General features: G+C 48.8%; 1 protein-coding gene across 2 annotated transcripts; it reads right to left on the bottom strand.

Annotated features, from left to right (window-relative positions):
* Positions 1-652: 652 nt before the first annotated feature.
* Positions 653-13571, bottom strand: LOC136558921 (carnosine N-methyltransferase 2-like). 2 transcript variants are annotated; one of them, XM_066553711.1, is made up of 9 exons: positions 13538-13571; positions 11861-12183; positions 9774-9835; positions 8324-8462; positions 6702-6754; positions 3617-3724; positions 3388-3518; positions 2987-3080; positions 653-2002 (listed from the first exon to the last, which is right to left on the bottom strand). In XM_066553711.1, the coding sequence occupies exons 2-9, from the start codon at positions 11884-11886 to the stop codon at positions 1647-1649; spliced, it is 969 nt and encodes a 322-aa protein (XP_066409808.1). In that variant the 5' UTR covers positions 11887-12183; positions 13538-13571; the 3' UTR covers positions 653-1646. The 2 variants fall into 2 exon arrangements, with proteins under 2 accessions (XP_066409808.1, XP_066409807.1); XM_066553710.1 differs by lacking the exon at positions 13538-13571 and having other exon boundaries at positions 1688-1998; positions 11861-12010.
* Positions 13572-13853: the final 282 nt, after the last annotated feature.

Raw genomic sequence — 13853 nt, 5'->3', positions numbered from 1 at the left:
TTTGACCCACACCACACCTCCACCTGAGCCCCTCCAGGTGCACACAGGTGTGTCCTACCCACCTTAAGCATGGAAAAATCAGACATAGAGATAGATGGCTTCTGTGCCTGCAGCTATTTCCCACCTGAGCTGGGTTTTCCCCCCTCAGAGCTGTTTGCAATGAGGCTGCTGACACTGCAGGCAGCTTTCCCCATGTGCTCAGTCCAAGGTCTGCACAGCACCACAGTGCCAAATGCAGATCCAAACCTCACTGGCATCCTGAGTGGCATTTCCCTTTGGAGCTGGCTGCCCTGGCAGCACCTCCTTCCGCCCCCTGAACAACTCAAGACCCTTGGGAAATGGTTTTAACTTACCTATATTAACATTTAACCCACATTACACCAGATTTTAGTGCCGTTGGTTCTGTTTTGCTGTGCTGCAGTGATGCTGCTCCAAGAGAGCCAAGCTGCCTCCCAGGGCTGCAGCACAAGGACAAGCTGCAGCTCTCTCCCAGCTCATCCACATCCTCAGGCTCATCTTTCTCACTTACAAGAAACCCTTAATGCCTTCCATAAAATGGTACTTTGCATATTTTTTGTTTTTTTAACTCAATGACCTCTTTGCTCTTCATTTTCTATAATCCCACATGTGCAGAACCAGATGTGACTTTTTTTGTTTTAAGATTGCTTTTATTTTATATGGAGACAAACAGTAGTAAGAAAGTAACAAAATTATTGTGTGCTTGAAAGAGCACAGGGCGAGTATCATCCTGGGTTCCAAAACATTCTCCTAACAAAAAGGCTGATAAATTTTTAAGACATGTCTATATTGTGAGATGCTGAGAGACTTGGGGCAGTAAATGTCTATGCTAATAAAACCACGTGAAATAGCCTAGTGCAGAGCAACTTGCAGTTCAGGCCTGGGTGCAGTGCCATTACCTGGGTGCAAAGCAGCAGGGACATCTTGCTGGTTTTGTCCTGGTGATGCCTCAGGTTTTAGCTTTTGTATTTTTCAGATTCTGTGCTGCTTTAGTGTGAACTTTTGAGCTTCATATTAGGGGATGGTGAGCTCTCTTCACAGAGTAGGGAGACAAAACAATTCCTTCTCTACCTGGGGACCAAGGACAAATGATCTAAATCTCAGCCCCAAGAGCATAAACAACATGGACTGAAGAGAGAAAAACAAGAAGGATGGGACTGAATAATCTAAACCTGTAATTGGACAATTAACTCCAATTTGCAAATGGAGCAGAATTTATAAAAGTGAGAAACCCCGTGACCAGTCAGACATTTTGTGACCATTTTGGTTCATCTTGGATGCAGCCCTGGCTGGGCTCTTGTGCTACCCAAGGTGGATCCACTGAGGCCTCCTAATAAATCCCTACTTTATTCTTTAACTGTCTAGCCTCTGTTCTAGGTCAGCCTTCACAATTCATCGGTTTCTGGTGACCCAGAGGGGACAGAAGGCATCAGTGGCACACACGGCAGCAGCAGCAGCAGCAGCACTGTGCCTGTCCAGCACAGGCGCCGCCAGCCCCTCACAGCCGCCCAGGCCGCGCACACCCGTCCGTGGCTGTGCAAACGTGCTGCCCACACAAAGTACAACTCCCACTGAAAGCACAGGCAGGATGCACGGTGTTAAAAACAAGTCCGGGCACGCTGCGGGCTCTAGGATTCCACGACGATCATGCTGAGGTTGTTGCTGAAGATGACCCTGCCGTCCCTGGTGCTGCTGCACTCGGGCTGGCGCAGGGCCGCCTGCAGCCGCCGCCGCAGCGCCGGCGGGGCCGTGCCCAGGAAGTTCTTGGTGCCCGTCAGGAAATCCATCATGCGGCCGCCCACCGCGTCCCCCTCGGTGAAGCACTCGGTGATGTCCCAGCCCGAGGGCAGCTCGTAGACGCGGTGCTGCACGCCCAGGCTCTGCAGCACCTCGGTGATGCCGCTGCAGGTGATGTAGTGGCCGCTGTCGGTGGCGGGCAGGCAGTCCCTGTGCTTCTTCCACAGGCTGGCCCAGCCACTGCTGTCTGCCGGGGCACCAGGGAAGGTTATTTTGGCAAAGCCAAAGCAGTCAAACACCGGCTAATCAACTATGAAACGAGCTGGAAAAGCTCCCTCACTGCTGGCCCAGCCCTTGACAGGGCGGGAGGAGAGCTTTCCCCTTACTCGAGACTACTCATAAATATCTGCACCTCATAGAACACTGATTTCCCTCAGGCCTCCCTCCAAAAGTGTCCTGTTTAAAGGAAACTCCCAGGAGATGCCTCCAGCTCTGAATTTGTCCAGAAGGAAGGGTACACACAGAGGTACCGATGTGCTGAGCCTGAACATCTCGTGCCACCTCTTAACTGTGCCTTGGCCAAAGCAGTGCAGATGTTTTCACACATCAAACCTCAATTATAAGTGCTCATTGAACAATACATACCTCAAATACACAGCAAGGGAAACAGCCTACAGGCAATGTGAGAGACAGTTTTTATGGGGAACATAGGAGTTTGTGCTTTTCCCACCATACTGTGAGCTGGGGATTCATGAATGGCACAAGGGATGAAACACTCAATTCTTTTAAGTGCTATCATGTTGTGCCTCTTTTTTCCTGTCCTGCCACAAAGCCTGAAGCTCTCAGCAGCATCTGCTGTCCTTCTGGGCTCTGGGTCATTGCTGTACAAAGACCCCTAAGGATGAGTCCACCCAAAGCTCAGGTTGTTTTTATCCAGTGCTGATTTCACTATGAGGAAGGATGGACAGCCACACTTCTCTCTACTACATCAATTCTATAAGCAGGGAAGCAAGAGCACAAAGGCTGTGCCTAAGTGGCCCCATCAGACACTGGGCCCCAAGGCTAAGCCCAAGATTGCATTCTCCATGTGAAATCCAGCTTTTTTTTTTTTTTAGTTATTTACTATAGAATAAGCACCACTGACATCCCCAGATAAATATCTGTGGCTCTCAAACTTCAAATATCTTCAAAACTCCAGCAATGGAGCAAAAAAATACAAGGTCTCCCTTACCTGACAAAATTATGATCAGGAGTTTACCATGATGGTCAAGGCAGCTGTGGAAAAACTTGATAGTACTGGGAATATCCTCCACACGGTACAGCATCTAGAAGAGACAGTGGCACACAGCCATTATTCCTCCTCCACAGTGCAATGACCCTCCAAAGGCTTAAATTCTTTCTCTTAGAGATGTTTTAAATTCTGTTCCAGATGCTTCCCAGCCTTTCCTGATTCCACATGCCCATTTAGGGACACCTCACAGCACTGAGCATTGCCAGCTTTGGTGTTTGTAGTGCTTCTGCAGAATTGCTGTGGGAGAGAAGTGCTCAGCTCTGGTCATAAATTCAAGCATAGAGCAGAACTGGAGGGGGTAGTTAAATCCAATAGCCCTGTGTTAAAGCAATGGCCATTACCTGGATCATATGGATGAAGTCAAATTTCTTATGTGTGCCTCTCTCCTTCACCTGCTGTTCATACTCCAAGGAAGTGAGCTGGTGCCAAATAAAAGAAACATTCTGCAGGTCTGGAGCTTGATTCACCAGCTCTGTTTCAAAAAGTAGAAGAAAACCCTGAATTTCATAAAATAGCAGAAAAACTCATCATTCAAATGGATGGTCCTTGCTGCAGCAGGTGTAGCCTTACCTTTGTAAGCTGCCACGTGCTGTGGGTTGGGCTCCACAATCTCATTGTCAATGAAGACCCCTGGGTGCACAGCCTGCAGTATCCTGATCATTTTCAAATCCTGCTCACCTATTCAATAAACACAAAGCAGGTAAATGCAATGGAAGGATGTCAGTGCACCACTCCTGCCAGGAAATCCCCCAGCAGAAGTGAGGCATGTTCTGCTTTGTGGCTCATGTGGCAGAGCCTGGTGATAGTCCTACCATGGCACTGTACTGCTCAGGCTGACAGAGAGGTGCAGAGGAGCCTGAGAAGAAGGCAGAGACAAGCAGCAGCACAAAATCTGCTAATGGCAATACCCTGAATCGTGGGACAGACAGGCCAAAAGAATCACAGCTCACTGTTTACAAAAATAACCATGAAACAATTTTCAACAACCCCACAAAGTTTGAATGGGTGCAAGGAGGCAGCTGACACAGCTGCATGGCTTTGGGGCTGCCACAGGGACACAGTGGCTGCTGTGACACAGCCCCAGCACCTGGGGAACTGCATCACAAGAGAAAAGACCCACTGACATGCAGAATCCTGGATCCTCCGTCTTTGGAGATTGTCCACATGGCCTCAGCCCAGGGCATCAATTAACTGATGGTTATCTTGGAAATACAGGTAGAGACTCACATATCTGTGTGGAAGTGCCCTGCAAATTTAGCTATTGGTGCTCCTGTGTGATCTCTGCGGAGCAAGCAGCAGTCTGTCCTCCTGTTCTAGGAAATTTCCAGCCTCCTTTGAGGTGATACAGGTCATGCTGCTTACTTCCCAGAAAAGCCAAGTGTATGAGTCCCCCTGGTTAACTTCAAACTAAGTAAATAAACAGCACATGTGACCACCTTGATGAGACCTCTGCAAGAATCCTGTCTGTAGCTGATGGTGGGGCCTAAAAATAGTCCTTGCAAATGTCACACAGAGAGGTCTTGATACAAGATCCTGCATCCTCCCTGCTCTTTCAGCTGATGTACCAGCCACGGGAAGAGCTGCCATCCTTGGCAGGTGCTGCAGTACATAGAATTCAGGGAAGGAAATATCAGCCATGCCAGCACTACTGGGACATCTGAGGAAGGAGGAGTCTTTTGAAGTGAGAAAAAAAATACCCCAGGCCCGTGAGGAATGCAGTGGCAGCAGGGCAGGGCTGGCCAAAGGCTCAAGGGAGGAGGCTGAGGCTGCATCCATTGAAGAAAGGTACTGGGACCAATATTGCTGACAGGAAGGCAGATCCCAATAGCAAGCAGCTGAATCATTAGTGACAGTCCTGGGTGCCAGTGCCTAAGTGCCTGGTTTGGGGAGCAGCAGCCCTTGGAGCTGCCTGCAGGCTTGGGGCAGGGCCAGAGTCAGAGCATCGCTGCCCCGTGCCCTGGAGCCACTGATGGAGGCAAATGGGTGCACCTACAGCAGGTGGATGTCTTAAAAGCTGCTTAAGTTTGGAGGTTTTTTCACTCCATCTCTGTAAAATTCCTTAATGCAGTGTTTGCAGGTAATAACATCTTCAACCAGGGTGTCTGTAAAAACAAGCAGTAAAATAACAGCACTCTAGGGCAGGAACTTCTCTGCTGCAGCATTCCCTGCCAGCAACAGCCCTCCAGCACTGACCACAGCAAGGCTGGGACGGGACTGGAACCTCTCTGGAACTGGAAAGTTCCAGCTCAGAGTTCAACCAGCCATGAGGAAACGTGGGGTGAGTGAAAAAACGTGATTTGGAGCACAACAGAGGCTTTCAGGATGTGGAGTCGGCCACTAATCCCCATTAATATTTTCATCAACTAAACTAATTCTGGGGGCTCTGTGAAACCAGAGTCCACCTCTGAAAAGGTCAGGGATCAGATATAACCTTTTACTTGGTGCCATTCCAGCTCACTCCCTGCCCAGCACCAGCTCTTGCAGACGTGGGTATAGGTCTGGACCCTTGTCCTGGCATCATCCAGGAAACACAGGAAATTTTAGAGGGTTTGTTTTTCCATTAAAACCTCCTCTGAAGAGGACATAAGGAAAATTAAGGATGATGCTAAAAGTTCATTTCCCCCTTGTGCTTTTGTGGAGTCAGAATTTCTGTTTTATATTACTTAATGAAAATAGAGGGTAATTGAGAACTGAATCATTTCTTCCTGCTTGGTTTCTCATATGCTCCAACATATTCCCAGTTGGGGAAAACAATCAGATGCTAATTTTCTCTTGCTCAGGAAAACAAAACCAAAAAAAGTGAGAAAAATGCTTTCATTTGAAAGTATTAGCACTTAAAATTCAGCTGAAAATACTTTTCAAAGCAGAAGTAAACTCTGACAAATCAAACCACTGCTTCTTTTCTCTACTCTTTATTTTCTCCCAGGTTCCCTCGGAGCAAAGTTGGCTGTTTCACCACTTTTTTGTTTTGTTGGTTTGGCTTTTTTTAAACACAAATGCATTTAGAACAACTTTAAAGCTATTTTTCCAAAGGATAGGATTCTCTCTGGGGAAAAATATCATTTGCAGTTAAACCCTACTTATCACTGGGTAAAAACACAGCAGTAACAAAGAAACATGTCTTGAAAAAGCTGATGCAGCTTTGCATCAGCTAATGGTTGTGGCCAGGTGATTTTGCACTGCTGAGAGCAGGGCACTGCCCAGCCTTGGCCTCTGGGATCCCTAAAAGCAAAGCAAAAGGAGATATCCCTTCGGGGGGGATGGTCTAAGGCAAGTTTTTGGGTGGAAAGAGCCTCTCCAATGTCTCTAATTCTCTCCAACAAGGTTTGAAGATGCTCTTGTACCTAACCAGAAGGAGGAGTCCTTGCTTTGAGGCAAATGAAGTCAGGTGGGAGTCACCAAGAGGCAGAAACTGAGCTAAAAACACATTTCTCACTGCCCAGAAAGATCTGAGCAGCAGTGTTTCAGAAGGGAGATGGAGAGGGAAGGAAGGGAAGGAGCACTCCTCTTATCCCAGCTCCACTCTTCCTTCTGCCCTTCTTCCTTCTGCAGGAAATGCTGCCATTAATGTCTGAGTAACCCTCAGTGCCCAATTTTCCAGCATCTCCTTCTGCTGCCCACAGGTCCCCCCATGCCCCATCCCCACACTCCTCACCTGTGCCACTCCCAACTCCCAGAACGCTGAGGGTCGATTTTCCAGTGCCCAGACTGAAAGGATAAATACACATATACACATACACACAAAGAAATAAAATTACTTAACCTCACTGTGTCACACCACTTCATGTTTTCATTCTTACAGCCTGGAAATTTTCGTGTTATGCACATGAATTGGGACAGAAATTTGATCACCCCTTTTGAGCCTGGTGATAACCAGCATGGCTCAGCCAGCTCATATTTCAAAGTACAGTAGGCACCACGGTGCAGAGTTTCTCACCCTTTGCCAAGGAGATTTCTTCAGGCTGTGGCTGGCAAAAAAAGCCTCTGGGAAGCCCAGGGCAAAGGGGCTGTCCCTGACTGGGATGGCACTGCTGGGGAAGCAGGGACAACAGTGAGCTGGGGAAAACCTTGTCTGCCTCAGGAGGTAATATTGGATATAAATACCCAGAAAAGGCAAAACCATGAAGCTATTCAGGAGACTAGAAATCACCTCTTATTGACATTAATCCTGGATTGAAATTAGGAGGGTCTGAATCTTCAATCATTTTTTACCTTAAAAAAATTGCTTATTAAAATACTCCAGTCACATGCTTCCTAGCAGAATATTTAATAACAGCCAAGGGATTGAGTTTCCCAAGCACAGTCTCAGGAGGCACCACAGCAATGATTCCACAGGAATGGGATGAGCAGCAAGTCCTGAAGGGTGTGAGCAAGTCCAGGGGCCTTGGCCCTAGTGAGGGTCAAGACCCTTTGACAAACCCAAAATCAGCATCCTAGAATGCCACAATTTTGTCCATGATTTAAATTCACAATTAAAATTTCTTAACGTAATCTTCAATGATTATTATTTTATTATTTATTATATATATATATATATATATATATATATATATATATATATATATATATATATATCTGTAGAATAAAAATTTGCCTGCCTAACCTTTTCTTCTCAATGGAGAAAAATACAGTTCCTATGGCATCCAAAAATTAACCAGATTTGAAAGAACTTTCTTGTGCTTTGGATCTAGGCTGTTCTGAAGCTGTCTGCAGTTATCCAGCCTTAAGATATTACATCAATACTTTACAAAACTGATTATCATTTGGTACTTAAGCAATGCAAATCGACTTAGGATAGAAATAAGGAGGTCTTAGGGGATTGGGAAAACCACAAATTAACCACTAGGAGAGAATTAGAGATGTGTTTCTGTTTGGAGGGATGTGATGAAGTCCCAAAAGCAGGGAGAGAGCACAAGAAAGCTTTCTTTCAGAAAAAAAAACCAAAAAAAAAAACCAAAAAAAAAAAAAAAAAAAAAAAACCAAAAACAAAAACAAACAACCAAAACCACCTAATTTTAATCTTCAGAAAAGCAGCTAATGAAAAGAGATGGACATGAGAACGAGGTCTTGAGTCTTTCCTTAACATAAGCTGAGGCAGCACAGTGTATTAATTGAAACAGCACTTACTCTGGAGTCATTAAACAGAATATCCTAAAAACCACAAGTAGGGGACTTAAAACTGAAAAGCATTTAAAGTTCATTCCTGCCCCCAAAAAAGTTTTTGCTGGCTCCCAGGATAACAGATGGCTTTCCCACCTCGGGGGAAGTGCTCCTTACCCAGCCACGATAGTGGGCATTTGTTCCCTGTTGAACTCATCCATGCACTGGTGCTCTGTTGAGTGCTCCAAAAACGACTTAAAGGCCTCCACATACTCCTCAGCTGTGAGGCTTCTCATGGAAGGGATCATGTAGAGCTCTTGGGAAACAAACATGGGTTGCATGTTAGAGGCTTTGGGGCATGTGAAGGGTCAAAGCGCTTACCTCATGGGAGAAACCCAACCTAACCCAACAGGAGCCAGGAATTTGGGAAAACGATGCAGAGGAGGCACTTTCCAACCTGTTCACACTCAGGGCTCAAAAACTATTCTTGGGCACCCTTTCATATCAGCAGGTTTGATAAGTGACTCATCATTACAGGACAGCCTGGGGAAAGTGTCTCCAAAATGTTTAGCCAGATGTGGGGAGCTCTGTTTGCAAGGGATGGAACTGGAAGGGTTTTCTGGAAGACTAAAGAAAAGGTGAAGAGAGTCACACGGTGGGTCCAAACCTGTGGCTATCACTGGTGCCCACGCTGGACAGAGTGACTGAGGGGGGCAGCTCTTGGCACACCTCCCAGGAGGGGTGATGCAACACAAACACTGCCACCTGCAGCTGAAGCAAATATAGTCCACCCTGTGCATCTCACTTGTGACTCTGGACAGCAAGGGACTGAAATGGGCTGCCAGGGAGGGGAATTCCCTGCTGGGACCTGCAGCTCGTGGCCAGGAGGGCAACTGATGGCAAAACATTTCACTGAATGGGCTTCTGTTCAAATGTGGGTGACTGACACCAAGATCTCTCCCTCTGAGCCAAAACCCAGGGATACTCAAGGGGTTCCAAGCAATTTTTGCAAAGTCTCCCTTTCCTGCTGTCCCATCCTAAAGACAGGGCAGCTGCCAGGGCACAGGCTCTGGCCAGCTGCTCAGGGCTGAGGAGCAAAGGCAGGACTAAGGGAAGGTGCCCTGCTGTGCTGGGTCTGTCTCAGATCAATGCTGAAAAGGCATCATTCAATGGGGGAAAAATCAGCTATTCCTCTTAAATGAAATGAGGATGAAGGACAAGGCTTGGCAGAATATTTTCATCCCCATTTTTGCCTTTCAAAGAGTTGCATTTTTATCACCTGCTTTTAGTTACCACTAGTAAGAGAACCATGTGTCTCATCCAGGACACTGCAATCTCAAATTGAATGGCTCTGCTGTTTCCAAAACTACATGTCCTTGGCACCTGTGTTCCTGGTCCAGCCCCATTGGAGGTAAAGACATCAATGTCTGTCCCCAACTCTTTGAACTCTAATATAAACTGAAATAACCTGAATTGCAGTCAGATTACCATCCTGCTTCTTTGTCTTTTTTTTTTTTTTTTTACAATCTCTAACTCCAAAAGAATGAAAACATGTTTGTAGTGATAGCAGCCTGAGTGGGCATTTTACTTTAATTCCTTTTTTTCTTTTTTTTTTTCTCCCAAATACCTGAATTATCGTGTGGTGTTGTCAGAATCTCTGCTTCAAAGTTCACGCTGGGGAAACTATTCCTGTAAGGAAAGTATAGCACTTCAGTTATTTGAAGAACCTGTATGCTTTTTTGAAGCTGCACTGAAAATGCAGAACAAAGGAAAGATGCTCCAGGACAAACTTTCCTCTGTTGATAATCCATAATTTATTTTGTTCTTTTTTACTAGAGAAAGCAAAAATTTCTTTGTAGCTGATCATAGCCATAGGATCCTAGAGTCAATAAAAGAGGTTGGGTTGGAAGGGACCTCAAAACTCATCTTGTTCCAATCACCTGCCATGGGCAGAGACACCTTCCACTATCCCAGGTTTCTCCAAGCCCTTTCCAAGCTGGCCTTGGACACTTTCAGGGATGGGGCATCCACAACTGGCCACTGCTCCAGTGTTTGTCTGAGATGTGCTGTGGAGGTTTTCATACCCCTGCAGAACCATTAACCAGTCATTGCAGCTGAAGGCATCAGACTCACATTTTCCTTTCTTCATTTTCCTTTGACAATGTGCCTCATACATAAAACAGGAGTGAGGCAAAAAGGAAGGGATGCATTTAAATTGGAACAAGGACCTCACTTCTGCAAACACAGGCTTGGGATGAGGCTGTCTATGCAAAGGGCAGAGTCACCTCCTGGGTAACCACATTTCGAGATGCACAGCAAGCGTTAGGGGTGATATCCTCTATAATGTGTTTAGACACACCAAGGCTTTGCTGTTAGAAAATGCCTCAGGGCAGGCAGTCTGAGATAGCAGATCCCAGCCCAACAGTCTCCTCTGCCAAGGAAAAAAATCCCAAGTGAAGAAAAAAACAAGGCAGGAGGTGGAAAAGTAAAGAAGGGAGTTTGTAGTGGGGCTTTGAGATACAAATATGTAGGGACCATGCTGGCCATGTGGCAAGGAAGTGGCCACGTGCAAATACTGCAATGCTTTGGTCAATGAAGGCAAGAAAATACTGAGAGGTCCCAGAAGTCTGAGACACTGGAGCACTTCCAGAGTCCTGCAAGAGCAGCTGATTACATCTGAGTTCAGTGCCAAAGTCATGTAACTCATATCCATGGGGTGTGTCTCTCTTCCACCACCTTGACCTCACCTCTCCCCAGGAAAGACTTCTCAGAAGCTCATCAGGAAGAGGCCAGAACCAGCCCACGTCCATCATCTCCAGCTTGGCTGCAGGCCAATCCCTCCAATTTCCACTCAAGCTTCCAACCTCTTCCATCTCTGCCCACCAAAACCCCAAGGGTTATTTTGTCCCCTCAGCTGGGTGAGCCCAGCAAGGTGCTTTTCAGAGTAAATCTCCCACTCAAATGCCGAAGAGTAGCATAGCTTTTCCTGTGCAGGGAGGAACAGCTTTGGACGTGAATTCCATTTCTGACAGGTCAAGTGTTTCCAGCCATGCCAGGAGACCTGCCAGGAGAGCTGAACAGACTTCAGCACAAGCATTCACCAGCACAGATGATGCCAAGATCTCTTCCACTGACACTTTTGCCATTTTGCCAGGCAGGGGTTAGATTTGAGACTGATTAACACTTGTTGCTGGGAAGGTGAAACAGGAACAAATGGACTTCCTCAAAAATCTGGTTAAAATCCAGACCAGATCCTAAAATTTGCAAATAGCATTTTGGTCTGGTTCTGCCCACCCCAGGACCCCAATACCCAGGACTGAGGGAAGGGACTGCCAGGGAGCAGGATGCCCATGGGCAGCTGGTCCTGCCACAGCTCCCAGCTAAGACTGAGCTTGCAAGGTAAACCTCTTCCCTCCATGAGCAGAGCTGGGTGCAACATGGACAGCAGCTGCAGGGAAGTCACATTACTACTTTAGGTGATGCAGCCTCTTTAGTTGAAAAAGTTTTCTGTAGGAAGACAAACTGCAAGAATATCTTCATAACTCATTAGCTTCATTATTCCTAAACTTAGGCTGTGGAGGGGCTAAAGCTCTCCCCCTTAGCCCCCATCCTTCCCAGGACACGGGCACATCTGCTGCTCCTCCCACCTCCCGCACACCCATCTGTGACACAGAGCCAGCAGGTGGGGAGCACCATCCCGCTCCCTGCCGGTACCTCTTCAGCTCCGGAGCCGGCTCCATGCTGGGCTGGATCTGTGCCGGGACGCGGGGCTGGGCTGATGATCCCCGTGGGTCCGGACACGGGGCTGGGCTGATGATCCCCGTGGGTCCGGACACGGGGCTGGGCTGATGATCCTCGTGGGTCCGGACACGGGGCTGGGCTGATGATCCTCGTGGGTCCGGACGCGGGGCTGGGCTGATGATCCTCGTGGGTCCGGACACGCTACGGTTCCGTGACCCGCAGCGGGCCGGGGCCGGGCTCAGCCAGCCCAGTCCAGCATGTCCCGCACGTCTCGGCTCGGCTCGGCTCTGCCGGACCTGTGGGGACAGCAGCGTCACCGGGGCAGGGACAGGGGGAAACCCGAGCCCCGGGGGCAGAGCGCGGCCGCAGCGTGTTCTCATGGAGCGGGGGAGACACGAGGGACACCCTGGGACTGCCGAACCTTCGGAGCCGGAGTGGCAGTGGCTGAGGGTGTGAGCCGGGCGGAGCGGGCACCTTTCCGTCCCCTTTTTAGTGTGCTGTGAGCCCGGTCTGTCCTTCCTGCTCGCCGCCCGGGGCAGGAGGGAGGGAGCGCTCCCCTGCATCCTTGCGGCGCTGCTGCCTGGGGGATGCGCTGGGAGATCCCTGCCTTCCCCAGGGATCTGTTGGCTGCCCGGAGACCTGAGCAAGCGATTGTTCCGTCTGTCACTCAGGGGGAATGGGGCTCAGTGGCAGAAACTCTAGCGAGCACTGCAGCCCCGGCAGCCTGGCACCCCCTGTCCTGCCCCACGCAGCCAGGATGGGGCAGTGAGCCCAGCCTGCTCACTCTGCTTGCTATCCACAGGGATTAGAAAGCAAGGAAATATTTTTGGGGACAGATATCCGGGGCAGAGGTGTCTGGAGGTCCCCACGAAGATGCAGTGATCGCTGTTTGAAGTACAGAAAATCCTGGGTGCTCCCTGCGCTTCCCTCTGGATTTTTCCCCTACCTTCACCCACAGAACTGGTGCTTCTTTTGCCTAAAATCTCATAACATGAATATAAAAAAGAAAGGATTTAAAGACTTTGTATTTCCGAGTGAGGTCCACTAGTGGGAAGAGCAGCATTAGGATCCTCATCACTCCCATTCCCTGAAGACAACAGGTAGAACAGACCAAGCAGATAAAACCTCCCACCTTGCTGAGACCCCCAGAAAACTTCCTGCCCCACACAGATCCCTTAGACCAGGGACCTCAGGTGGAGATGCTTCACCATCAAGTGGCCTGCCTTGGTTTGCACTAGGTTTAGCTTCCAGATGGATTTAAGTTATCCACCTCAAGGCAGGTCCACAGCATCACATTAAGCCAGAAACAACGGCATTGCTACTCTTCAACAAAATATCCAAAATACTCCAGGTGAGGGAAGACCAGAACCTCTTTGCTAGGTCTAAAGTGCACCTTTGGCTCCTGGTATGACCACATGGGCAGTGATCTTACATCAGTTCATTCAGTCCCACCAGAGATTCCATCCCAGACACCAACCGTGATGCCCCTGGAGCATCCCAGCTGAGCCCCAAGCGCTGCCCCCGCAGCAGCCTCGTGTCCCCCAGCCACCTCTGCCTTGTCCCAGTGTCACTGTGACACCCAACGCCACCCCCAGCCCCCTGTGCCAAAGCCAGGGGTGGGCACCCCGCGGGTCCCACGGGAAGCCATACCTCCCAGAGCTGCCGAGACACGTCCAGCAGCCTGAAGCTGCCGGCCCTGGGGAGCCTCCTTGTACACCCACGGGGTGCTGCTCCCCTCCCCGTGTCCCTGAGCCCCCCCGAGGCGGCATTAGCCTCCAAGAGCAGCCTTTGTTCTGCCCACAACAAGGGGACATTGTGGGCAGTGCCCGCTGGCAGCGGTGCCCTTGGAGGGTGTCCCTCTGCCAGCCCTGCCTGCGGCTGCTCTGCCCAGCTCGTGACTCAATCCGCTCCCAACTCTGTTTGCCCTGCCAGCTGAAAAAGCTGATTTTTGCTCAGTGAGAGGGAG

Source organism: Molothrus aeneus, chromosome 7 (genome assembly GCF_037042795.1).
Source record: "Molothrus aeneus isolate 106 chromosome 7, BPBGC_Maene_1.0, whole genome shotgun sequence".
Classification (NCBI taxonomy): Eukaryota; Metazoa; Chordata; class Aves; order Passeriformes; family Icteridae; genus Molothrus; species Molothrus aeneus.
Note: the sequence above shows the minus strand (reverse complement) of the source record. Positions and strands in the feature narration are given on the sequence as shown.